Source organism: Euprymna scolopes, chromosome 25 (assembly GCF_053919585.1).
Source record: "Euprymna scolopes isolate OS-2025 chromosome 25, ASM5391958v1, whole genome shotgun sequence".
In the NCBI taxonomy this organism is placed as follows: Eukaryota; Metazoa; Mollusca; class Cephalopoda; order Sepiida; family Sepiolidae; genus Euprymna; species Euprymna scolopes.
The window spans coordinates 70025347-70052740 of NC_136506.1; the positions used below are offsets into that span (position 1 = coordinate 70025347).

The following is a 27394-nucleotide window of genomic DNA, read 5'->3' on the forward strand; positions in this document are numbered from 1 at the left end:
CGCTCAGCATACACTTCCAAACACCCGGGCAACACCGGGCACCCATGCTAGTATATCTATAAAAGTGAACATGTCTGTGTGTCTGTCTGTGTACATTTCCCTACGCAATAACTCTGTCAATTTTTAGTCTACAGACTCGAAATTTGATATACATGGTACTGAGATTTGGGAAAATCGATGGGATCGGTTTTCGGCCAGAAATTTCGCTGTTAAGCGGTCAAAGTTCAACGATTTGACCTTTGAGAACTCTATCAAACTCCTCCAACAATTTTGAGTCTACACACTTGAAATTTTAGATATAGGTTCCTTGGACATGGATCTAACTTAATAACTTGATTTGAGCCCAAAACAATAAATTTTAAGAGGTCATAATAGGGGGTCAAAGTTTAAAAAAAAATTGACCCTTTTTTTGTTTTCTTTTCTCAGCATACACCTCCAAACACCCGAGCAACGCCGGGATGAAATACAAGTATATCTATAAAAGTGAAATTATCTGTGTGTGTGTGTACATTTCCCTACCAAACTATTCTGTCAGTTTTCAGTCTACAGACTCGAGATTTGACATAAAGGGTATTGAGATTTGGGAAAATCTTTTTAATCGGTTTTCGGCTAGAAATTTGGCTGTCAAGAGGTCAAAGTTCAATGATTTGACCTTTGAAAACTCTACCAAACTCTTTTGCCAATTTTGAGTCTAAACACTTGAAATTTTGGACATGGATCAAACTTTAATTTGATTTGAGCGCAAAACAATAAAATGTTAAGTGGTCAACATTGGGGTCAAAGTTAAAAAAATTTGACCTCTGCGTTCTCTACCAAATTACTCAGCCAATTTTTAGTCTAAACATTTGAAATTTTACATAAAGTGTATTCAAACATAGAGCAAGCGTTTTAATCAGTTTTGGGCCAAAAATTTGTCTGCCAAGGGCTACAAAGTTCAAAAGATTTGACCTTTGCAATCTCTAACACACTATTCAGCCAATTTTGGGTCTAAACATTTGAAATTTTACATGAAGGGTATTCAGACAAGCAACAAGCTTTTTAATCAGATTTTGAGTGAAAATTTGGCTCCCAAGAGGTCAAAGTTGAAAGAGTTGACCTTTGCAAACTCTACCAAACTCCTCTGCCAATTTTGGGTCTAAACACTTGAAATTTTAGATGTAGGTTACCTGGACATGAGTTAAACTTATATATATATACATACGCACATAAAGTTATGAACAGCACATTGGGCCTGAGCAAAGCTGGGCTGAACTGCTAGTAAGAAATAGAAATGTTTTTAACGGCTGTGAATTAAACAAGAATAATGTATTTAATGTTGCAAACAATAACTAATCCAAGAAATCGTGACAGAATAATAATTTTTAGTTTTTTATCACTTCCAAACCAGATGTATTTCTACTTAAAATCTAAGAGGCTACTATTGGGGATTATGTCTAAGAGTGGCCTGTGGAGAATTGAGAAGTGAGATGTCTGTTCACATATTTAAATTTCTGCAGGTTAGTACAGTCGGGGGAAGCAGGGAACACGAAGAGAATTCCAAAGTTTAGCAGTCTGAGGGAAGAAGCTTTTACAGCAGGCTTTCCAGCATCTAGGGACGTCAACAGTGAAGGGGTGGAATTTTGCTACTTGTCGGAAGGTCTGTAGTGGCGATATAACAGCAGAAGTGTCTGCATCTTCCTCTTTCCTTCAATTCTTTAAGAGGCAATAATAAAGAAAAAGAAATGCCAACAACATAGCCGCTCGACGTCTCATGCATTTTTATGTTTTATTCTCCTACAGCACATAACGCCTAATCATTAGAATGATGGGTGAACGAAATAACAGGGCTCTACATTGCGACTGAAACAGTCCCACTTACGAGTGATTTTTCTAAGTGGCGACTACAAATAATGAAACGCTTATCTTTTAGCGATTGTATTTCTTTCACTGACAATATTCCAAAGCTCACTACTGAGTGAAAAATATCTTTTCAACCCCACTTTTTTTTTTTTTTTTTTTTTTTTAATCAAACGAAAAAAGTCAAATTATTAAAACAATAAAAAGTTTTTTTCAATGAAAGCTGTTTAAAAAACATTTGAAGAAATTGAAACGTTTATACGTTCAAGTCTCAACATAAAATTTGGTGTATATTTAGAATTGCACTTATTAAAAAAATACAAAAAAAAAATCTTTATGATGTACATACTCGTCACAGAACGAAGATGTCATATTCTAAAAATCATGTGGGTTTGGCTAGTAACTTTTCTATTTGGGAATGTTTAGTTGTCAAAGGTCAACTGAAGATAAATTTTTCCGTAGAGCTCTGAATAAGCATCTGAACAAAATCAAGTTGTCTGCTAACAATAAAAATTCTGTTACTTTCTTCACTACATATTACTTAAGACTTTCTGCCATGACGTTATATCCTGAAACATAGCCCTAGTTCTAGCTCTGTAACTGGTGATGGAATTTTCAGGTTTGTATTACGATACACATAGATTTTAAAAAGTTGTCAAAGAAAACAAATATATAACAAATAAATGTTATCAAAGGCAAGATAAGTTACTTTTCTACCTAATTGGATAATTTTTTTAGTGTTTTTATTTAATGTAACATGTTTATTCAGCTTGAAAAACGAAACATACAGTGTTTACCGATGTATTGGAAAATTGAAAATGGCACTGAACATGGTAAGTTTGGGAAAATGAGTTAAAAATTAAAAATATACAAAATACTATTAAAAACCCACCAAATATATGTCAGTCTATGTCACAGTAACATATTTTGAGCGAATTTCTAACAGTATTTTGTATATTTTTTTAATTTTTAACTCATTTTCCCAAACTTACCATGTTCAGAGTCCGGCGCCATTTTAAACTTTCCAATACATCAGTAAACACTGTGTTTTTAACTGAATAAACACGTTACATTAAATAAAAACACTAGAAAATTATCCAGTTAGGTAGAAAAGTAACTTATCTTGCCTTTGATAACATTTATTTGTTATGTATTTGTTTTTTGACAACATTTTCGAATCTATGTGTATAGCAATACAAACCTGAATTTTCAGTGGTTGTTCTGATGTGAAATGTAGCAGTTCAAGATAAAATAGTGGAAAAACTATTTGTGTACACCATAAATTATGGAAAATTATCAAGCAAAATTCTAGCAATGGATAAAATGCATTTCTTACTCATATTTTCATTTATGTGTCTTGGCACTTCTCCATATAATAGCGGAATTGGCAAATCGAAATATTGAATTTCAAGTAAAACAAACAGTATCTACTTAATTGTCATAATAAATATATTAAAAAATTACGAAAAACAAAATAAAAAATTACTCAATAATGAGAACAGTTTTCAAAGGCAATTAGTGAAATTTTGAGTTTTATTAAATTGGCCTAAAATTTATAAAATTTTCAGAAAATAATGACTTCCCTTGTTACGATTTGAATTCTCCAGTTTTTTTATTTAGCCAAACTCAGTTTTTGCTAATTGTCTTCGAAAACTATTTTCATTGATAATTAATATTTTTGTAATTTTTGGATATGTTCATGACTGCGATATGACAAGTAAATACTGTTGGTTTTACTTAAAATTCAATATTTAAATTTTCGAATTTCTAACAAAAAAGCACTTTTTATTTATTAAATTTATGTACACCATAAATTATCGAAAATTATCCAGCAGAATTTTAGTAATGAATAAAATTCATTTCTTACTCATATTTTCATTATGCGTCTTTAAGCCAGCATCTCATAGATTATCTCCCTTCCTTTAATATGAAATCTTGTTCTTCAGACTATGAATAATAAAATAATTTTATTAAAATTTTACTTGATAATTTTCTGGAATTTTTGTTTTACACAAACAGTTTTGTCCTGATTTATATATATATATATATATATATATATATATATATATATACATACATACACTAGCAGGCCACCCAGTATTGCCCAGTCATAAAATATGCTTAAATATATTTTGTTTAATGCAGATTTCATATTTATTATTATATTTTATTGAATTCAATATATAGTAATGATTTAAAAAGTTTTTAAAAAATGACTCATGCACCAGAATCAAAACCAAAACCTTTAGCTTACGATTTACTTTTTCCTTTGCTATGAAGACATGTTTGCAGCAAGGCTAAAAATTAAAACCAATAGCTATTACGTTATGCATGAATATTCGTAATGCCATCATTCAACCTTCAGCTGGCAAATTCCATTTCCTTAATTTTCACACAGATTTTCCCAAGCTAAAACTTTAATATGAAGTTTCATATGTGTTCGAATACCCTATATATTAAGTTTCATGTCTGTAGAACAAAAAAACTAACAGAGGAGTTTGGTAGGCAAAATTTTTTAAACAAATAAATATATATAGAAAGTGGTTTCTGTTTACTATAAGCTTTTTATGCAAATATTATGCAAGTATAAATCATGTAGAATATCTGTATGAATATAATTACACGTAACAGTTAACTAAAGATGATCATCCCATAAGTAAACCGAAAAAAAAATTAATAGGGAATTAATTAAAATGAAGGTTTAAAAGAATATGCAAATTAGCTAGATTTTTTGTAGATGGATGCAACTGCACGACCCATATATAACAAAGTTGTATTTTCTTTTTAAATAAATAGAAAATAAAAAGGTTTTTAATTTTGTTTTATTTTACTTCAGTCGAAGTTCTCAGAAATCAAGGGGCCCACAACCAGGGGCTAACACTTGAAGTCTATATGAGATACATAGATATTCGAATGTTCCATTAAAGTTCTTTATCTCTCAAGCACTGAGTTAGTAAAGAAATTGAGAACATAATTTTCCGCTCCCCAATTAACCATTTTTTATACGTTGTAGTATATCTTTCATGTTGGTCTCATGGTCTTACTGGATTCCAGGACAAGAATTTATCTAGTCTGGTGGAGTATCCAGCTTCGTGCTATTACTTGAGGTAATATCACTTGGAGAAGGTGCACCATTCCTCGGAAAAGCTGTGGGGTAGCCGTAGTGACGAGATCTTATTTGGGCTGCGAATACAAAATGTGATTTTGAATATTTAGTCAGGGTTTACTTCTAGGGAAAAATATCCTCATGCCAGGTTATCTTGACAAACCCCTGTACAGAGAGACCTTAGACACTCGAGGATAGTGTCTAGTAGGCATTCAAGTTCTCTCCGGTAGGCATTCAAGTTCTCTCTTCAAGTTCAAGTTTTAATATGAATGTCAATACACAAGAAACCCTAAATTTATAGGAGTATATATATTGGTGGTAGATCTTTCACAAAAAACGCTCATCTAGCCAAAATCACTATCAACAATTTTCCCACTCTCTCTATCCTAAATGGTGCCTAAACCTGAATGTAGATTCCATGAACAAAGCTTCTTTCCTAGAACTGCTTGCCTGTAGAAATTCTGTTCCACTGGCCTGCTTTCCAGCTGACTATAATAGTCGTCTTCAAATCTTACATAAACAAGTTCTTATTGAACCATCCTTAGAAATAATCCAATTATACCAAATTTCCACCACAAACAGTTACTACGCTGTTATTTTATTTTGAACCGTTATATTTCACTAATGCATTAATTAAAACAAGCACCAACTTTTCAACTTCTTCACTTATTATCTATTCACACTTATATTCAATCTTCCTATACAAGTACCAACATTTTAAATTAAAAAAATAAATAAAAATAACTGAAAATGAAAAAGTAAGGACAACCTACCATCTGTACAAAAGCAAACTCCTCGCACCCAATCTTCATGTCCGGAAAGGACAAGGGAGGAGACAAACTGTAAAACAAAGAAAAAAACATGGAAAATACATTTATTAGTCCACAAGATTTGCAAGAAGGTTAATATGATTTATGGCAGTCCAACCAACGTGAAGGGAGATAATCGAGTGTTGCTGATATGACATAAAAGATTATAAGTGGAAATTCAGGCATAAATAACAAATTTTGATTGTTCAGACTACTATTCTCATTTTGGTTCGTATATCTATATACTATTATATAAAAGGAACTGCGTGTATATGTGTGAGAGAGTTTGTTCCCTATGGGCTCCTAAAAGGCTGGGTTGATTTTTCTGAAATTTCACACAAATATATTTTATTGCACCTGAAAGTCTTCTTAGATAGATTTTGTATTGGAATGTCTTCAATAAGTATGGATAATCGAAATAATCCGACGAAAGAAGGAACAGGCGATTTTTACCAAAGTTAACACCTTATACAGCCTAACATCACAAGTATATTCGAGAAGTTTTATTACCACACAAGCAGAAAGATAAGCATATAAAATCAACAATGAGTTTTTTTTATATGACAGGGTTGTGCTCAAGATGGAGGTTTCTGTTAAGAGCACAATTGAACCATGATACTTGACTATTCCATTTTAAACTTTAAACAATTATATAAAAATAATTTTATAAAATCAACATTAAGTTCTCTTCAGTGCAATGTAAACTATAATGTATTGTGGGCTAAGTCACTGCAGGGAGATATATGAAGCTTCCTCATGGTACATTGCGTTTGAGCCCCAACTAGAGTAGGCATGTGTGTGTATATATATATATATATGTCTAGTCTAAGGCAAATGAACCCTTTTTCGGGGTCAACGGCCAACTAGCACCGTGTGTTTGTGTGTATGTATGTGTGTGTTGGGGTGGAGAGGGCTCCTGTAAGCCGTGGTGAATGCAACCTTTCTAGGAGAAGCAAATCTCTGATTTAAAAAACCATAAAGCGGGAGACCAGTACCCACATTAAGCTGATCTGCAGTTTAACTTGTTGCTGGCTATCTTGCTCTTGCTTGTTGCTAGATCTCAACATTTTGAACCAAGAGAGAGAGACTTAGCTGTCGTACAAAGCTAAGACTCTGTTACATCATCTGTATATAGATACTCCCTCAGGCATTTGTCTATTAAAATGGTCCTGTGGCGATGGAAGTCATCTTTGGGCTCATGGACTTTAAGTGTCCGAGGGAGTGGCACTCGTCTGACAAGACGTTACAATCATATATATATATATATATATATATATATATATATATACTCATCCACAGATTGTTTTGCTGTATCACAGCTCTTCAATGCAGCTAGACTAGCAAAACACACACACTATTTCAACTGATGTAATCGTCAACCACTTTTAGATGCATCAGACTTGAGAATCTTTATATTGAATTCAGGAATCTCTACAGAATTTTTCAAACTAAACCCTTGAGAAAGACTCAAAAGCTAAAGACATATTTCAAGAAGGTTGGGAGTTGCATAAAAAAAAATAACCTGATTAAAATAGTAATCTGGATAATCCTCAGTTCAAAAATTTTGAAAAAATATTTGTTTGCTTAAAACTTGAAATATTATTTTATCTGCAATAACATAGTTTGGTATCAATTAAGTTTCAAGAACCCTGGAAAATAAGCAAAATAAAAGATGACTTTGGGTCCACACTAGTTTCTTCTGGTTGACCTGCGCACACTGTAAACAAACAAATAATAAATCTCCGTTTTGTGTTTCATCATCAGATTGAATTTTTGGATAGGGAAAGATTTATTTGGAGAAAAGCGGGGAGAGGGGTTACTAATTAATTGTTGATGTTAATGCATTGTGCGAACCAAAAGTTGGTAATGGTGCATACTTGAACTGGGTTTCTTGTAAATGTATGCTTGGGCTCAACCGGCACTTGACATCACTACTGGAATATGCCAAGTGCTACTAAAAACACTCAGAAAATTATTCAAATTATTGTATTTTTTTATTTTTTTTAAATATTATTTTCAAGTTAAATTCAATTTGTATATTTTTGCTTCTTAAATTGTTAGGTGAAATTACAAAATAGTTCGAAAACACCTTCCCCATGTTAAGAATGGCTATCTAAATAACATTATTTCAGTGTGGTAACACAGATGCACACATACTTGCCATTGTTGGTCCAGCCATACCAGACAGTTACAATAAATCTGTTTTGTAATATGCAACAGTAATAACATCTGCTATGCGTGTATGTGTCCAGATAAAAGTCAAAAACTATAAAACAAAGACCTGCAAAGTTGATATATTCTTGAACAACATTGTGTAGAAGTAATAATATCTAAAATTTACAAAAAAATCATTCATTCTTTGACCGTACTGGTGCAGATTTTGTCAAGATGACAGATCTATTTTCCAGCCACTAACTAAAAGGATGTAACTGATTTTTTTTTTTCACAAAATTAATTCCCTTATACCAACTCATTCCTTGAGTTCTTTGTGACTATGTATTTCCAGAGAGAGAGAGGAATGGGCTGAGCACAGAAGAAAGGTGAGTGGAAAAAAGGAGTGGGGAAGATGGGGGATGAGAAAAGAGTGAGAGAAGTTTAAATAGAAATATGTAAGACTTTTATCCCAGGCAATGCCCAATAGCTTTGCGATTTAAAAGATAGAGTGAAAGTGATAAGAATAGACATATAAGTAATAAAAATTTCAACGTTTCACAATATGTACATAAAACCAAACAATACTTACTTGATTCGACTGCCAGACGTATAAATGGACCTTCTGATCATCACAGCCACAAGCCAAAATGACACCTACAAAAGATCAGATTTGCAAAGTCAGTATTAAAGTGTTGACCTCCACATATAATCAATAAGCATTATTATTGTTATAATGGAATGACCTAGCACCCCCTCCGGACAATAAGACAGACATTGTAGAAATACTCCTCTGGGATGAGAGAGTTTGAAGACACAGAGCAAGACAAACTCTCGTATTGTACCTTTTGTAAATAAACTTCTGGATTTACCTTAAGTGAATGTCCTGTGTTATGATTATCTGAAGGAAGATGTATCAATTATATATATTTCATTTCTAGAATACAGCATTGCCTCATCAAAACAATTATATAAAATGTACAGGTATTTTTAACACATGTTCGTAATTATGCAAAATATGGACTGTGCTATACTTCTTTTTTTTTTTACTTAAACTATATTTCAGTAATAAAAAAAAGAAAAAAAAAAGGACACTGACTGTGCTAAAATAATAACATGATTTAGAAACATATTCTTAACATGGGGAAAGCTTTTTTTTATATAACTATTTTGTACTTTCACCTAACAATTTAATAAGCAAAAGATACCATAAAACTTGAAAATCCTATAAAAAAAAAAAAATAGCACAGTTCGCATTTTGCATAAACATAAAAAAACAACAAAAAAGCATTCTGAAATGGAACATGTACATCAAATCTGTTGCCAAGGTCGCTGGAAAAATGGTGGGATCCTTCTTCCACTCCAGTAGATATCTTACTGCTGATGCAATTCTCTATATAAAAGTCAAGTACATCCAAGGATAGAGTACTGCTGCCAGCTCTGGGCAGGACAAGCTGCTAGAAGCAGCTTATTCTGCCTTGACAGTGTACAAAATGGACTTCGTAGTTTAGTGGGGGGGATGCCCTTTTTGTTTCCCTGCAACCTCTTTCCCACAGAAGAGACGTTGCGAGCCTTTCTCTGTTTTATTGTTATTTCCATGGCAAGTGCTCATCTGAGCCCCAATTTCTGGCCCCCCTCCTCACCAATCTTTCACAAAAAACACTAGTCTAGCTGAAACCACTATCAATAATTTTCCCCACGCTTTATCTGTGCCTAAATAAAAACACACATTTCATGAACAAAGCTTCTTTCTATGAACTGCACGCCTGTGGAACTCTCTTCCGTTTGCCCGTTTTCCAGGCATTTTTAAATTTTTTAGTGGCATTTCCAATCATGTTAACACATCAGTTCCAGTTAGATCACCAAAGTTAAGCAACGTTGAACCTGGCCAGTACTAAATGGGCGACCATTTGAGAATACCAGGTGCTGCATGTGCTCTCTGCTTATCTTGACATCCTCAGCTTAACATTCACAGACAATATGAATTGGAAAAAATATATTGAGGACATTGCAAAGAAGGTGGGCTCTCTCTACCATGCTAGAAAATTATTCACACTAGAGTATCCTATTCCTCTCCAAGGCCACCATTCACCCATTGCATGGAGTATTGTTACCACACCTGAGCTGGTGCATCTGCCACTAGACTCATTTTTAGCTAAGGTCCAAAAAAAAAATTAAAAAAAAAAAAAGTCTCCAATCTAATAGGTCCCACACTTTCTACCAAATTCCAACCTCTGTCCCATCGCTGAAATGTTGCATTTCTATGGCTGTTTTACAAGTATTTTAATGGAATGTGCTCCAATGAACTGAAAGCACTTGTACCCCCCCTCCTCGATGTAAGTACTTTTCCCCTGACTAACCCGACAAGCAGCAAAATCCCACCCCTACACAGTAGAGATCCCTAGATGCCGGAAACCCTTCTATTCTAATAGTTTCTTCCATCACTCTGATAGATTTTAGAATTCTCTTCCAGTCTCTTGCTTTCCTGACTGTACCGACATGCACAAGTGTAATGTGAACAGACATCTTGCTGCTCAACTCCCTACATAGTATCCCTGTAGATTTGGTCCCAAATAGTAGACTTTTATTCCAAATGTCACTGTGCCTTGTTTGGAAAAAAAAAAGAAAAAAACAGTAAAAAATTATTTCCAGTTGTCCTGGACATCTCCTTGCCACAAGAATCAAGCAATGCTGATTGAGGAGATATGTGGTTAAAGACTGCACAACCTTTACTTCACAATTACACGTGCAGCTATCCTTACAAGGGGTATCCATTGTCTCTCAAGACTGAATGGAGACGAAATTTCCAAGCATCCCTTATGTCGGGTTCATTTGTTACTAACACACCATCATTTCAAACACTTTTCTATCCAAATGACGTGTTTACAATAAGTTTCCAGATATTTTTTGTATGGGCACTTTTATTCACAGCACACACATGAAACTCTAGTCCCATTTAAAGTAATCTCCTCTGGCTGCAATGCACTTGTTGTACCGTTCCAACAACTTCTGGAAGGCTCCATGGAAGTCCTTTTGTGTGAGCATGTCAATGACCCTCGTCACAGCCTCTTTCATCTCATCAATTGTCTCATAACCACAGCCTAAAAGGTTTTCCTCAAGCTTAGGGAAGAACCAAAAGTCACAGGGAGCAAGGTCTGGACTATAGGGAGGGTGAGGAACTGTTTCGATGCCCATCTTGGTCAAAAAGTCAGTGACATGGATGAAGCTGTGGATTGGTGCGTTGCCTTGGTGGAATTGTAACTGACTCGATTTGAAGAGTGCTGGCCTTTTTTTTTTAATTACATTTTCACCCCAAACAAGGCGCATTGCCACTTTGGTGTAGGGGGCTACTATCAGGGGCAGCAACTACTGAGGCACTATGTTGGGATTTGGGCAGCGGTTCACGTTGCACTTGAACTTCTGCATGTCAGTACAGTTAGGGATGCAGGAACCTGGAATGGAATTCCAGAGTCTAGCGGTTCTGGGGAAGAAACTACTGGAGTAGAAAGATCTTTTACATCTAGGGATCTCTACTGTGTGGGGGTTGGATTTAGCTGCCTGTTGGTTTTGTCGAGGGTGTCTACGTCGTGGGAGCACAAGTGTCTGCAGTTCGTCAGAGCATTCAACATTAAAATACTTGTAGAACAGGCAGAGGGATGCAACGTTTCGTCGATGGGACAGAGACTGAAGCTAAGATGCCAGTTCAGGGCCTATCAGATTGGCGACTCTTTTTTAAACCTTGTCTAGGAGTGAGAGACAAATAGCAGATGCACCAGCCCAAATGTGACAACAATACTCCATACATGGGTGAATGGTGGCCTTATAGAGGTACAGGATACTTTCAGGTGTCAGTAGTTTTCTAGCACGGTAGAGAAAGCCTACTTTTTTCGCAGCGGCCCTGGCAATTTTTTCAATATAATTGTTCCAACTCATGTTTCCTGTGAACATTTGGCCAAGCAGTTTGAAAGATGTACTCTCAGACAGGGAGTCACTGGCCATTAAAATCTAAACATAGTATTCCTTGTTGTCTGACAGTCCAGTGGGAACCCAGTGCATGTAGATCATGCTTGTGTTGTTAAAAAAAGGGATCATTATAAGTTTCTGGGTGCATTTGCTCTAGCTGACCTTCTTGGGTCTGGGAGTGCCAGCATGCTTCCACTGGGAACTCTGTCTCTTAGTCTGTGGGTTATAGCAGTAGATTCAGCTCTCATCGCAGGTCACCAGAACATCAAAAACTGCGGGATCTGAATTGATCAGCTAGGTCATCTCCCTGCTGTCATGACAACGTCTTTCTTTCTGATCTTCTCTGAGCAACTTTTGGGGCAAACTTTGAGCAAATCTTCCGCATCTTCAGTTCCTTGCAAATAATTGTGTGTACAGTTCCCACACTGACATCAAACTGTGCACTTATTGTCTTTATAGACTGTTACATTCAAAAATATGGACGATATGAAATATGGTTTTTCGGAATATGATATTTTCCTTTATTTTCAACAATAACAAAATAAACAAATAAGGTGATTCACAAATATTTACAACAATAAAAAAAAAAGGTCAGTTAACAAAAATACAGTTATTTTGGATTACTACTATCTATCACAAATTAAAATACGGCTTGTTGAAACATGAGGTCGACAACTGGAATGAAGAGGTGGAGGGTAAAGAGGATAAGGGAGGAAGTCCAAATTAAGAACGGCTACAGGCCAGTCTTCTAGTGATTATTCACGCTATTAACAACAAAATTCAATGTCTATAAAAATTTCTTTTGGTTTTTCTTTTAAAAGTCTGGTCAATGAGATTATTTCAAAATTGTATTTATCACTAGTCCAGAACGCTTTTTCTGCAACTTTCTGTGGGTTGGAGGAATGTATTTTTTTCTTTTTGTGCTTTGGATTCTTTCAGTTGGATGTATCCCTGAATCATAGACCGGAGTTATCTTGACGGGTCCAACTGATCTGTTTCCCTCTCCACTTTAATTTATATGGCATCTTAACCCATTCTAGATTACTGCAGAACCCTCTGGGGCTTTCTAGATACTTCTAAAACCTTCTAATCTTTCTATTACTATACTCTGGCTTTTAAACTATCTCGGGAATTAAAAACTTTGGAGGTTTGATCAGTAGGGGTGCCTAGAATACATTAGCACACATTTTAAACCGTTTTATTGATTTTTTTTTTTATTATTTTATAGAAATGCTCCCTCGTAACAAGACACACGATGGTCCTTATCCACAAAATTATTTATTTGGCCAATCAACTCTGGTGTTCAGAATTCCTTACTCCTCCCACACCTCACCGTTCCTCACAGAGTCCCTGTCTTCCTTAAATCTCTTATGCCACTCCAAAACTGATGCTTGATCAAGATGATCCAAAAGCAGTCTGAAACATTCCATACATTTCTGTGGCATTTTTTCCAAGTTTAAAACAAAATTTTATTGCATATCGTTCTTCTAAAGTGTCTTCACATCCAGATTGCATTTTTTTAAGTTCACCAGCTGTGATAATTATGAAAATATCAAAATGAGAATAGTAGTCGTAAATAATCCAAATTATTGATCATCATCTCAAAATATTCTGAAACATTTAATTTTAAAATTTTAATTTTTCCTGACTTCAAGATTCAGGAATTCCATTCTACCCAGTTGAGAATCCTATGCTAAATTGCAAACTATGACTCTCAGAGCTTTTATAGAGAAAATTGCCAAAACCATATTTACATGAGAATTAAGTCATATGGTTTAGGCAATTTGAAAATTTTAGAACATGCTAAAACCTAAATAAACTTTGGATAAAAATAATTCACATTACATTTTATTTTACAATACCAAGTAAAAACTAAAGATAATATATATATATATGAAAATCAAATAAGAGACATGTTACATTTAACACTTTAAAGCCAAATAACATTTTTTTTTTTTAACCTTTATAAAATAAACAAACATTTATTTTTAAAGAGAGATATATTTCAGATATATACACACATTTTTCAATCTGTATATATATATATATATATATATATATATATATATATATATTCCTCTTATTCTTCGTCATGATGATTCTCTTTTATGGATAACCTATCCAGACTATATATATAAAATGAATAAATATATAATTTAGTGATTTTTAAAATGTTTTATAGTCAAAAGTTTTTTCTCTTTCATTTAGAATAAAAAAATAAAAAAACCAACCTGAAGAATTTTCAACAGATACCAAGGAAACATCAAGAGCAAAACCATTCTTAAATGACAAAGTTTGGATATTTGTAAAATCTGAAAAAAAATAAATAAATAAATTACATGTATACAGAGTATAATTTTCAGTGCTTATGCAGTTTAGCAAAGATATTAAAAAACGAAGATAAAAAAGATCTCTATGATGTATGTATGTGCCTGTTAGGGAATGAAGTTCTCAAAAAGAATTCCTTAATTTGATCAAGTATTTTTTTTTTGGTAATTTCAGCTACAAAAAGAGTTTGGGGGGTACCATGGCAGATAACTATTTAATTCTTGAAGTTTGTCAAAATGCCCATGAAGTTCTAATAATTTTATTAATAAATTTTGAAACGATTTTTTGAAAGAAAAAAAAAAAAACAGAAAGAAAAAGGAATACCTAAAATTATTCAAAACTGTAAAAATTTTTTTGTCAAACTTCAAGAATTAGAGGGAGTTACCTCTTCTAGTACCTCCCTTTTCATATCTGAAATTGCCAAGATGTCTCACTAAAATTTAATTTTCCTCTGTAAAAAAAACTATTTGATCAAATTTAATGATTTTTAAAATGAGAACTTCATTCCATAATGGGCACATACATCATAGAGACGTTTCTTTATCTTTGTTGTTAATGCCTTTGCTAAACAGCACAAGCACCAAATATACTTTAGTTCTGAGATTGAGTTATGTAGTTAAAAGAGTCTCATTTTAATTGTTCTAATTAGCACCTAATTTTAATTTTTCATTCATTTTTTCTGCTAATATACAAAGTCAGTTGGATTTTTATCCAGAATTCCTTCTATATTAAAAAAAAAAAAGAAAGAAAAATCTCTATGATCAACAGATATGTGATGAAATGAAAATATCAAATAAAAAATTTTTTTTTAAAATATCGCATAAATTAATCAGTTTTATTTTTAAATAAAGAAATCAAATTTTATGAGTAACAGAAGAGGAGCTGCTTTATCTGCCATTTTGAAAACAATCTAAAAAAACAGAAAAAAAGGGAGATGACTCAATTCAAACTTGCGAAATTTATATCGTAATGCCTACAACTGACCAATGATCACTTAAAAATTGATTTTCTTTATAAAAATAAAACTACTTGATTAATTTACGTGATTTTTGGAAAACTATATTTTTGTTTCATTACAGTCACATACATCACACAGATTTTTCTCTCTTTTTTTTAATATGGAGGAATTCTGGACAAGAACCCTCAGTTGCTTCATGGTTTCTATGTCATCAATAGCTTTCTTCCTACTAAATCAATATTTAATTCCGGTTTGTCAGTTCTTCTTGATGATCGTTGCACCATGTTGTTAAAAAGAATAAAACGCAATTCGGATTAATACCTTCCAGAAAATACTTTGTTTAAATAAGAATTATTTTAAAATGGTTGACGCTTTAAAAAGAGGGCATGTATTTGTCCATTGCCAATTTACTTCCCTTTGATTGGAGTAAAAATATTTTGTGAAAAAAAAAACAAACAAACAAAAAGCAATAAAATGAGATAGTATAGAAAAAAGAAAGCTAAAAAACCCAACAAGTATGAAGGTGCCTTCAACAAGTTTCCAGACTTTTTTGTACAGGCATTTAAAATTGTCGTAGACTCTTGAAAATTCAGTATGTTATTGCTATACATTTTATGAGATGACTGACCAATTTTTATGATTTCAGGTTCAATTAAACAGCTACAGCAGGAATTGGAATACACCCTACTAAAGCCTGATTGTCTCAGCTGGTGAATTTCAAAAATGCAATCTGTACGTGAGGAGACTTTAGAAGAATGATATGAAATAAAATTGTTTCAAACTTCGAAAAAAATGCCACAGAAACGTATTAAATGCTTCAGACTGCTTTTGGACCATCTTGCATGAATCGAGCATCAGTTTTTGAGTGGCATAAGAGATTCAAGGAAAGCAACAAGTCTGTGAGGAGTAAGGAAGCCAGAGTTATTTGGCCAAATAAAGAATGTCTATAGAGACAATAAGTGCACAGTTTGATGTCAGTGTGGGAACTGTACACACAATTATTCATGAGGAACTGAAGATGTGGAAGATTTGTGTCAAGTTTATCCCAAGGGTGTTCAGAGAAGATCAGAAAAAAAGACATTGTCATGACCAAGATGGGCATCAAGACAGTTCCTCATCCTTTCTATAGTCCAGACCTTGCTCCCTGTGACTTTTGGTTCTTCCCTAAGCTCAAGGAAAACTTTAGAGGCTGTCGTTAGGAGATAATTTAGAAGATGAAAAAGGCTATGACGAGGATCATTGACACGCTCACACAAGAGGACTTCCATGGGGCCTTCCAGAAGTTGTTGGAAAGGTACAACAAGTGCATTGCAGCCAGAGGAGATTACTTTAAAGGGAATTAGAGCTCTATATGTATACTATCAATAAAGCTGCCCATACAAAAAAGTCTAGAAACTTATTGAAAACACCTCGTAAATATAGTACTGGGCAATGCCTAGTTATTAATAAATTTACAAGTTAAAAAGAAAAAAAAAAATTACAAAAATCAGAAATATTTCTGCGATTTCAATTTTGTTAATATTTCTTTCAAAGACACAAAAATTGTAAACATGATTATATTTTTAATTATTTTTTTACTAAGGACTCTTCCACTTTAGCAATAAATCTCCATGTAAGCAATATTGGATAAATACCACCAGTTTACTTATATTTTCCAACACTTTTGATGCAAAGAAAAAAAAGGTGGTGCGTTATTTGCCTAGTATCACATCACAGACTATGGGAATCAGATTTAATGAATTTTGATCAAAATTGAAATAAGGATTCTAGACATGAAGTTTAGTAGCATTATATCTTGATTGTAATCTTTGTAAGAAAACAGAAAAGTGATGCAAAACTCTTTAAGGAATCCATTTTACCTGTCCTGGGACGGGTATTCTTTTAGTTCATTAGAAACTATTCTTTTTACAGTTCTGTTAAATTAAGAATGCATTACCTTCAGAATTTAATCGATGCCAAACAATCACTGATGAGTCCGCAGAAGAGGTGACCATCAGAGTATGCACTCCATTCTCTCCAAGATTTTTATCTTCAGCATCCTGATCCAAATTGGCAACTTCCAAGGCATCCACAACCGTCACTGATCCATTATGACCAGAAAGAACTTGGGATAAAACATACTAAAAAAATAATATACATACATTATATAGAGTGTAAGTGCACAACCTCTGTCAAAAGTGGATAAGAAAAATTATGCTTTGCTAGTGTTTGCACTGATATTTATATCAAACTAGCGGTGGTACCTGTCATTGCCCGGGTGTTTGGAGGTGTAAAAGAAAAAAAGCGTGATATTTTACTGCTATGCTACGAAGCCATAGGAAGTGAAAGGCGTTAAAATTTAGCAATGTCAATCACAAAGTTGACTTGCTAAGTGAATATGCAGGTGCAGAAATGAACGTTGGCTGAAGGCCAGTTCAGCTTTCCGCTGCTTCCTGTTTATTTGTTTCCCCACAATGTTAGGGATCAACAAGATGTCTGTTTACATTACTTTTAAACTTCTGCATGTCAGTACAGCCAGAGAAGTAAGAAATAGGGAGGAAATTCTAAAGTCTAGCAGCCAGTGGGACAAAGCTATTAGTGTAGAAACATGTCCTGCATCTAGGGACCTCAGCAGTGAAGGGATGGTATTTTGTTGCTTGTCGAGTTAGTCAGAAGTATGTACAGGGTGGAACAATAAAATTGTCACCATAGAAAAGACAACATGATTCCATTTCCGTTTGATGAAAACGTGTTTTCTTTTTTTGTTGCAGACTATCTACTAGTTGGTCAGTTGTGTACAAATCCCAAGAGCGATAGAAGCCTTTTATCATGTCTGAAAGTGACACAATGTTTTTAACGAGCAAGATGGGAGATGTGCCGCTGTACAACTCATGCTCTTTACTGATCCAACAGGACCATTTCCAGCACTTTCAAAATGCAAATCTGGAATGTTCAATGCTTGAAGGTACAGCTCAATGCATCGGACGATCCATGGTTATGGTCTTCGGTGTAATTTCAAGTGAGGGCCACATAATGCCACCTCACATCTTCAAAGTCAGCTTGAAAGAGGCCAAAATGTACCTGGATGTGCTGAAGAATGCGGTGATCCACTGGCAAAATCAGGTGGCCGCTGGCAGACCCTAGGTTTGGTAGCAGGACTCTGCATTAGCCCACAAGTTCAAAGAGACCCAGTCTTGGCTTCAGAAGGAATGCTACGACTTTGTAACCTTCTCTTACTGGACCTCCCCGTTACGGACCTGAACTTGCTAGACTATTTCGTTTGGTCATATGTCAAGAACATCACCAACATGACCTCCCACAGCGCCAAAGCCAGCCTGATCACCGCCACCCACCGAGTATTCGTCAAGCTCTTGCTGCCGCTTGATGAAAAGGCATGCTCCCAGTTCCGGACCCATATCTAGGCGGTAATTGAGGCTGAATTCAATAGATGTCAGCTCTACTACATAATCAAATTACCTAAATTGATTTTTCAATAAAAGTTTTAAAGTAAATCTGTAATATATATTGTTCCTTAATTGGAATTCATTTTTGAGACGAGCATTATATATATTAATTTATTTTTTATTTCGGACTATTAGTCTCTATTATGAGAATAATAGTCCGAAATAAAAATAAATTAATAAACCTGTAATGTTGTTTTCTTTAGGGCGACAATTTTATCATTCTACTCTCTAGATTGAGAGGGCACTAGTGCTGTGAGTTCACCAGAGCACATTCTATCAAAGTATTAAATAGAATAATAGAAATAAATAAAATTTTGTTATGTTCAACAATGATATATATATATCATATACATTATCTTAATATAAATACCTTTATTCGTACAAACATTATTCGCTACATATGTACATACATGTTTCAGTTGCGATTTCTTTCAAAATGTAAATTTTTTATGTCAAAGCTTTTCGATAAACCAAAAGCTTAAATTATAATTCTCTTCTGACAAATCCTTCCATTTTTTGAAGAGGAAGTGAATGAAAAATAAAAATAAGAAAGGAACAAGAAACGATAGAGAAAAAAGCGGGTGGGATGCTTCCTATTAAATCTGGAAATTTATTTATTTCGAGTCATATATATTTTTCAGTTATTCTATTTAGATATCACCCCAGTTAATCTCCCACCTACATGCACACATTCATACAGAAGTACCAATGCACACCCATATATATCCACATCTAACTTTTAGTTATGCATCTAGCTATATACACGTAAACATTCATATACACAGACATCCACATACATATAATTATGGGTAATTCCATGTCAAATCACCCAGAACTTGAAACTCATAATTTTATACCAGGAAGTGTAAAATTAATCCTCAAAGCTGAAATAGATATTTGGTGATATCCAATAATTTTTGATAAAATTTCACAAAAATCAAATATCTGAATTTTCACAAAGACTTCCATCCTCTTTTTGTCCCCTTTGCATGGAACTAAATATAATAAACATTATTCACCCTTACACCTCACTGTTGTGTTCCAAAATTCATAATGATCAGTTCATTAGTATAAGAGTTCATCCTAAACAAATCATATATATATATCAGGGTTCTACATTGCAAGTGAAACAGTCGCATTTGTGAGTGATTTTTCAAAATGGCGACCAGAAATAATACAACAATTATCTTTTGGCGATTGTATTTCTTTCACCGACACTCTTACAAAGCTCATTACTGAATGAAAAAATCTTTTTCAACTTTTTTTTTTTAATAAAACGAGCAAAGTAAAATTATTTAACCAATAAAAGGTTTAACGATATACTCTTTTTTTTTTTAACAAAGGCTGCTTAAAAAACATCTGAGGAAATTCAAATGTTTATACCTTTAAGTATCAATATCAAATTCAGTGTATATTTAGAATTACACCTATTAAAAAAAGGACACAGAAAAATCTTTATGATGCACATGAGGATGTCATATTCTAGAAATCATATGGGTTTGGCTAGTAACTTTTCTATTTGGCTAGTAAACGAAAATATTTAGTTGTCGAAGGTCAACTGAAGATAAATTTGTCTGTAGAGACCTATATATATATATATATATATATATATATATATAATAAAAATTACAATAAGTTTACCAAGGTAATCAAAATGGTAAACTTAAAATATATTATAAATATTAAAGAGTTAATATTTACAAGTAAAATAAACTCAGCCAGATGTAAAAGCTCAATAAAACCGAAAAGGAAATAGAGCTTATAATATGAACAAATGATTAATAAAACATGTTAAAAGACATCTTGAAAAAGAGTTAAAAACATATTTAATTTTAAAAAAGGAAACACAAGATAAGTGGATAGTCCTTAATCCGCGGAGTTTCGAAGAAATACTCTCCTTCTCATCAGAGGGCAGTCGGTACATATATAAAGTTAGATATATGTATATGTTCATGTTATATATATATATATATATATATATATATATATATATATAACATGAACATATATCTAACTTTATATATATATGTACAGACTAAATGTTAAAATTATAATTAAAAAATATTACGTTTCTGGCTTTTCGAGATAAGGATCGGTTATTTGTATTATTTAAATTCTTTGGATGTAACCTTTGACCTTCTTCAGCTGTATCTTGTCACACTTAGGAATATTTTTGTTGAATTTGGGAATTTGGACAGAATTTTGAACAGAACCCTTTATTTATTTCATGGGGGTAGTATACTCTCGTCCCATCAGCTATGACTGGATAGAGATCCTAAGTAATTTGCAATTGTATTTTTCGGTTGCCTACAATGAGAACTGAATCTTCAACCATCAGGAGAATATTACTTTTACAATTGATTTTTACCAAGTATTCTAACCACTGCGCCATTCATTAGGAGATTATACTATACTAGCAGGAAGATGCAACATTTTACGAGATTGAATGAGAATCAACGAATTTCTCACACTTCCAATATTTATATTGTCATTGAAATCACACATTTTTCAATAAAATCAATTGCTTGCCTGCTCTAGTCAGGGCACCATCGCAATGCACCGAGAGAAAGCTTCATATGCCTCCCTGCAGTGACTTAGTCCACAATACATTGTAATCTACATAGCACTGTAGAGAACATACTGTTGATTTTATAAAATTATTTTTATATGATAGCTTGAATTTAGTTTAAAGTCAAGTATCATGATTCAACTATGCTCTAAACAGAAACATTAATTTCAAACAGGTCTCGGTCTTATCAAAGAACCTACTGTTTATTTTTATATGCCGAACCCTTGTGTGGTGATAAAACTTCTCAAATGCACTTGTGATGTTAGGCTGTATAAGGGTGTTAATTTTTGGTCAAAATCGGACTATTCCTTCTTACATCCAAACTTTTCAATTATCGATTTTCAATACTTCTTGAATGTATTCCAATACAAAACCTAGCAAAGAACACTCCCAAACACATTTGTGTAAAAGTTATTTTAAAATCAGTCCAGCCATTTTGGAGTCCATAGGAAACAAACTCACAAACAAAAAGTGCCTTTTATATATAGGTATAGATATATATGAATATGTACACATACCTAATTTTATATATATATCAGGGTTATCCAACATTGCTCAGGAAAAAAATGCAACATTTCTGTTATGTTTCTTTATCATTCTCTCTTCCCCCTTCCCACTCTTTTTTTTTTAACCCAACCTATTCCTCTCTCTGAACATGCACTCAACTCCTTTGTATCGAAATTGGCATAAAGAAACTACTGTTTTGATTTTTTAAAAACACAGAGTTACTTCCCTTCAGTTAGTAAATAATCTGGTGAAAAAAAACTATCTTGACAAAATCTGTGCCAGTTTAGGGTCAAATAATATAATTTTTATAAATAGAAGATATTCTTCATTCAGAGCAATGCTGATCATGGAAAATATAAATTTTGTGGATGTTTGATTTAGATTTTTTAAAGTTTTAGCTGGACATACAAACACACATACACACAAGCATTTGGCATCTATATAATAGATACATACTATTAATAAAATTCTAAATGTTTATATGTGTGTGTGTGCCGATATATGAATAAAACTTTTGAACAGATGCACCGAATCGAAAAATTCTTTTTTTCCCTAAAAGGTGCGAGTCCCTAGATTGTCCTTATTTATATATGGTTCTTAACGAACAATGCTGAGTCACACAAAAAGCTTGAAATAAGGGTTTTTGGGCTGTTTCGTAAACTTGTTGAATAAGTTATCTGCTCATGTAAACAGAATTTAGCACTGTCTGTATACAGTCGCGGCAACATCTTTTGGCATACAGACAAGACTTGTGGCACAATGGATAACACGTCTGACTATGGATCAGAAGATTCCAGGTTCGAATCCTGGCAAGTTCGTAATAATTTTAACTATCATTTTATCCAACATTTACTCATTATCCTTACCCTTAGGGTATTTTTGTTTTTTCAGTGATTTTGTTTTTTGCATATGGGAATTTCCCATACTCCGAGTTCACATGGTAAGTGTTGATGGTAAGACGATGTTGAGTGTACTCGATTTTGTCTGACTCGGCGTCGTGTGTGTTGATGCAGCACAGTCACTAGTATATAATATAATATATAATATAATAATTCACTTTTTGGAAAAAATACTTTCAAATTATTTAAAAAGTGATTTTGTGAAAAATAATACCAGCATGTAAGAAAGAAAATGAAAGAATTGTAGGGCCACCTCCATCTTCTATTTTTTTTTTGAAAATCTTTATACATGAGTTATCCAACATTTCCAGGCATTTAGGGATTGGCAGCCCATTCGAAATAATGGTTATAGTGTTTGCTAGTGAACCTGGAAGACTGGTTCTTTGTAGAGAAGGTCTTTTGAGATTGTGTTGTGCTGCATCCAGTGGACATGTCCAAGCCAACATTGATGCAGGAGAGTGTACATACTGGGCACATCCATACACTCAAGAATTCGGTATTGGTGATGATATGCGACCACTTGACACTCAGGATCCTCCTCAGGTTGCACTTTTGAAAGGAACAAATTAATAGGGAGCCTTCAGGTTGCCTTCGACTATGATTGATCATTTTTAAATATGATTGGATTGCAGAAAGAATTGCAAATTCTATTAACACTTCTATGGATGTTCTTTGAGGTTTGGGATAAGTTGTATTATAAGGGACAAATAAAAACAAAAATGGTGATGCTTACTTGATCATTTTGGTATTTCCATACAATTGCAGTTTTGTCTACAGATCCAGAAACAATTTCAGTCTCAGCATCTGACAAAAATTAAATTCAAAAATAACCTTTTATTACTAGGTTAGTGAAAAAGTTCTTGTTGATTTAAAATTTCATCTTGAAAATAAAAGACTGTAGTTTTGAAAATCTCATAAAAATAATGACCATTTTCTCTCCATAACTTGATTTCATCTGTTAATGAGCTTATTACGAATGCCTCACTTGTAAAATTTTGATGTGAAATATGTCTCTAACACATGTTCAATCTTCTCTCATGATTTTAAGTTGTTTCAACCCATCTAGGGTAAATGCTGTTTTTTTATTATTATTATTATTATTTAATGTAATGACAAACCAATGCCATAATTCAATCAAATTGCACGAACATCCAATTAAATAAAACGAAAAAAAAAGTTATTTTGTAAGGTTAATTTGAAAACATTAGAAAACCAAATAATGCTATAAAATGGTTTTTCTTTTTTAAATGATTAACATTATTCTTTCTTCTATGACTGTAGTAAAACAACTTTTTCAAAGTTTTTCTCTTCATTTTGCTGGTGGTATTAACCCTGTGGGGTCAGCCCCTAGTGGAGAGAGAAAAATATACATCCAATGTTCTCAGCAGTTGTTATAATGTCTGAAATCAATGTGTGTTTGCATAGTTGGTGCAGATTCTAAATAGAAGAACGTTGACAACAACAACAAAAAAAAAATGTATTTTTTGAAAAAGTAGTTTTGCAACGAAAGTCACAGAAAAAAAATGATTTTAATTGTTTTAAAAATATTATATAGCATTATTTGTTTTTTGTTTTTTTAATATTTTCAAATGAATCTTATGTAATAAGATTTTCAAAGATGTGACTTTTATTATATATTTTGTGCCTATTTAATTATTGAAATAAAAATAAAATTTAAATATATTTATGGGATGTAAATTTCAACATAATGTAAAGCATTGCATTGCAAAACTGTGGAACCATAAAATTTCCACAGTGTCCGGCTAGTTATTATTCTTCCAATAAAAATTATTTTGATTTGTCTGAAAATTTTTTGAACAAAATAGAAATAGTTGAATTACAAACCTTGATTTGTCCTGAGCCATTGGACACAATTCACTTTGGCTTTATGACCTTTTAAGGTACACAAAATGGATCCTGCAACTTTCCCTTCTGAATTAGAAACCTATAACAAAAGAAAATTAAAATTATTTTGTGTATGTGCACATGCATATATACACATACCTTACTTGAGACAATTAATTGGAATCTGAAAAAAAAAAAAAATTGTACCTATTTTCCGATGCCAAAAATGATTCTTTTAATTGTTTTGTTTCTTTTGTTGTTTAAAACTTAATTTTCCATTGCTAATAGAAGTACTAGAGAGTCTCTCTCTCGATGATGTGGTTATGGTGAAGAGCCTTCTCAAACCTAGACCCTTTTAGATACAGGGAACCATGATGGAATTGTTTAAGGGGGATGATGGTGTCGTCAGATTTGCATGTATCAAACGGAGTGATGGTCCTATATGAGTGCATTCTCTTAAACATCTTTACCTGTTGGAATTGTCCATCCTACCTAATATCGAGAGAGCGACTGAAATGATTACCCTCCCCATCATACCTGAGAGTTATATTGACGACACTAATCTGCCTTTACCCTCTAAGAGATGAGAATAAAGTTTGGCTCTGTCCAGCATGCAACTTGCCTCAAGGAGATCAAAATATGATTGCCTGCGACCTCTGCAACGAGTGGTACCACTTTAATTGTATGGAAATGGCGGTGTCTCCACCTGAGAGGCAGAAGTGGTACTGTCCTAAATGTGCACCCCGAAGAAGACGTCGAGGAAGGCCCAGCTTACTTCCCACATAAATTTGTTGGTCCTGGGTAAGACCTCAAACTACATCCAACAATAGAGTTTATCTAGGGGACAGAATGAGGATACTCCGAACCACTGTTGCTTCCAGGTGGCCTTTAACAAAGGCCTAGCACCTGTTCGTCTCCTGCCAGGGTTACGGTGAAATCTTAATCAATAGTTTCCCTTATTTTTGTAAATAATAACGTTATTAATTCAGCATGGCAAAATAAGTGCATAAATATCAATTTAGTTAAACAAACAGCCAACTAGGTGTATCAGAATTTTTGTAGGAATTTTTGACACCCCTAACACGAAACTGCGAATAAAATATAAAAAACTCGTAATATCTCTTTTAAAAGTGTGTTGTTTATTTTCTTTATAGATTATACTTCCAAAATAAACTATTAAAGTTGTTTTAAAAGTAATAGAAATATTATTTTTTTTAGTTTTTAAAAAACAGTAATGAATTTAATTGAATTTTACGAGTTCAGTATTTTTCAATTTTTAAACTTCAAAAATCTATCAAAATTTTCCTATTGATTCTATTTTTACGATATTTTCAGGGTCAATGTGAAATTTTATGCTCTTTCCAATAAACCGAATATAATATTTTAGACAAACGTTTTTATTTATTCACGCCCCCTCCATTTTGAAATATCTATTAAAAAGTAAATAATTAATTTACTCACTAAAGTTTTATTACAAATTGAAGAGAAAAGATCAATAAATAATATATTCAAATTTAAAACAAAAAAAAGTGTTTTTTTTAGAAATTTACCTGTAAAATCCAAAGTTTAAAACCTTTTTTTTTAAACCACGTTGTTTTTTTTGTTTTTTTTTTTTATGAAACCTTTAATTGAAAAAAAAAAAAATTACGGTTGGATTACATTTTTCGAGTAGTTATAAGCTTGGAAAGACAAGGGGTCGAATTATTCAATATTTTTCACGAAGTACCTAACACACCTAACAGCCAACACAATTAAAATTTGAATAATTTTCAATTGTTTTCGTAAATTTAATAAAAAATAATTTTATTAAATAACGAACACTTAAATATGCTTTCTAAAACAAGCAATCTTAGTTATGTCCCCTGTTTCTGAAATTTTATTTAAAAAAAATCGATCTGTCGCATTTCTTTGAACGAACACCCAATTTGCGATCCTCTCCAATCCATTCGGGTGGAATATAAAATAGAAGACATTAGGTTTGGAATGCCCCCCCTCGTATCTTTTTTTTTTTTCTTCAGTTTTCCTTCTCGTAAACTAGTTTTAAATAACTAGTTTACGAGAAGGAAAACTGAAATATGTCTTTCTTCGTATTCGTCCTGGATTTCGGGTTGCCTCTGAACACAAACAATACTGGTTCTGATATGCAATTAGATATTACGTAATCCTTGCTTGTCTACATACTTCGTACATAAGCATCCTTACAGGAGTTATCCATTGTTTTTAAAGGCGGCATTTTCTTTTTGGTTTTACAAATTATAACATTAAATTATTTCAAAAACAAATGTTCGGAAAAGCGAAACTTAATTCATTACTTTATAAAATGGACAGTAAGATTTGAATGAACGAACCTGAGGTTGGTAGATGGCCACTGAATTACAAGTTCCGTAGCAAACCAAACCATTTTTGCCCCAGTCTGCTGCGTGCGGTGAATTATTGCAACCACAGCTAATGTAGCATGTGCTTACGTCCACCATGTTGATTGACTTCCGGGAGGAAACGGTGTAACAGCAAATATTGAACCGGCTCGTTTTTCTTCCGCCTCGCTTCTATACTAAACTAGCTCTAAATATGCTCTATCAAGTCGCATATTTTTGCTAGGCTGGGAGGATAGTATAATGACGAACGAACATATATCATACCACCTCTCCCAACGAAGAATATAATACTTGGGAGTATGGTCTTATGACAACAGAATAGATACTAGACTACATTACAACCCCCCCCCCAAAGAAACAAGAGATAATGTCTGAAAGGATGGTATCATAACCACAGAAAAAATGCTACACTACCCTCTCCTCCTCGAAAAGTGGAGAAGATAATGCCTAGGAGGATGGTATCCTGATGAACGAACTTATTCTACAGACTAGCCTCCTTCACCCTCTCCAAAAAAAAAAAAAAGAAAAAAAAAGGGAATGCCTGAGTGGATAACAACAGAGTTGATGCTACATTACACTTCACCCCCCCCCCCCCTAAAAAAGGG

The 27394-nt window shown here is 33.3% G+C and overlaps 1 protein-coding gene across 1 annotated transcript in view; it reads right to left on the minus strand.

Moving 5' to 3' along the window:
- LOC145247426 (elongator complex protein 2-like) overlaps positions 1-26918 on the minus strand; it is a 70025-nt gene extending 43107 nt beyond the window's left edge. Inside the window, exons 1-7 of the mRNA XM_080109184.1 lie at positions 26763-26918; positions 24415-24514; positions 23303-23373; positions 17088-17271; positions 14097-14177; positions 8495-8559; positions 5716-5782 (exon numbers count right to left, since the gene is read on the minus strand). Coding sequence (XP_079965310.1) covers positions 5716-5782; positions 8495-8559; positions 14097-14177; positions 17088-17271; positions 23303-23373; positions 24415-24514; positions 26763-26888 — 694 coding nt within the window. The 5' untranslated portion in view covers positions 26889-26918. The remainder of the gene's footprint in view (positions 1-5715; positions 5783-8494; positions 8560-14096; positions 14178-17087; positions 17272-23302; positions 23374-24414; positions 24515-26762) is intronic.
- Positions 26919-27394: the final 476 nt, after the last annotated feature.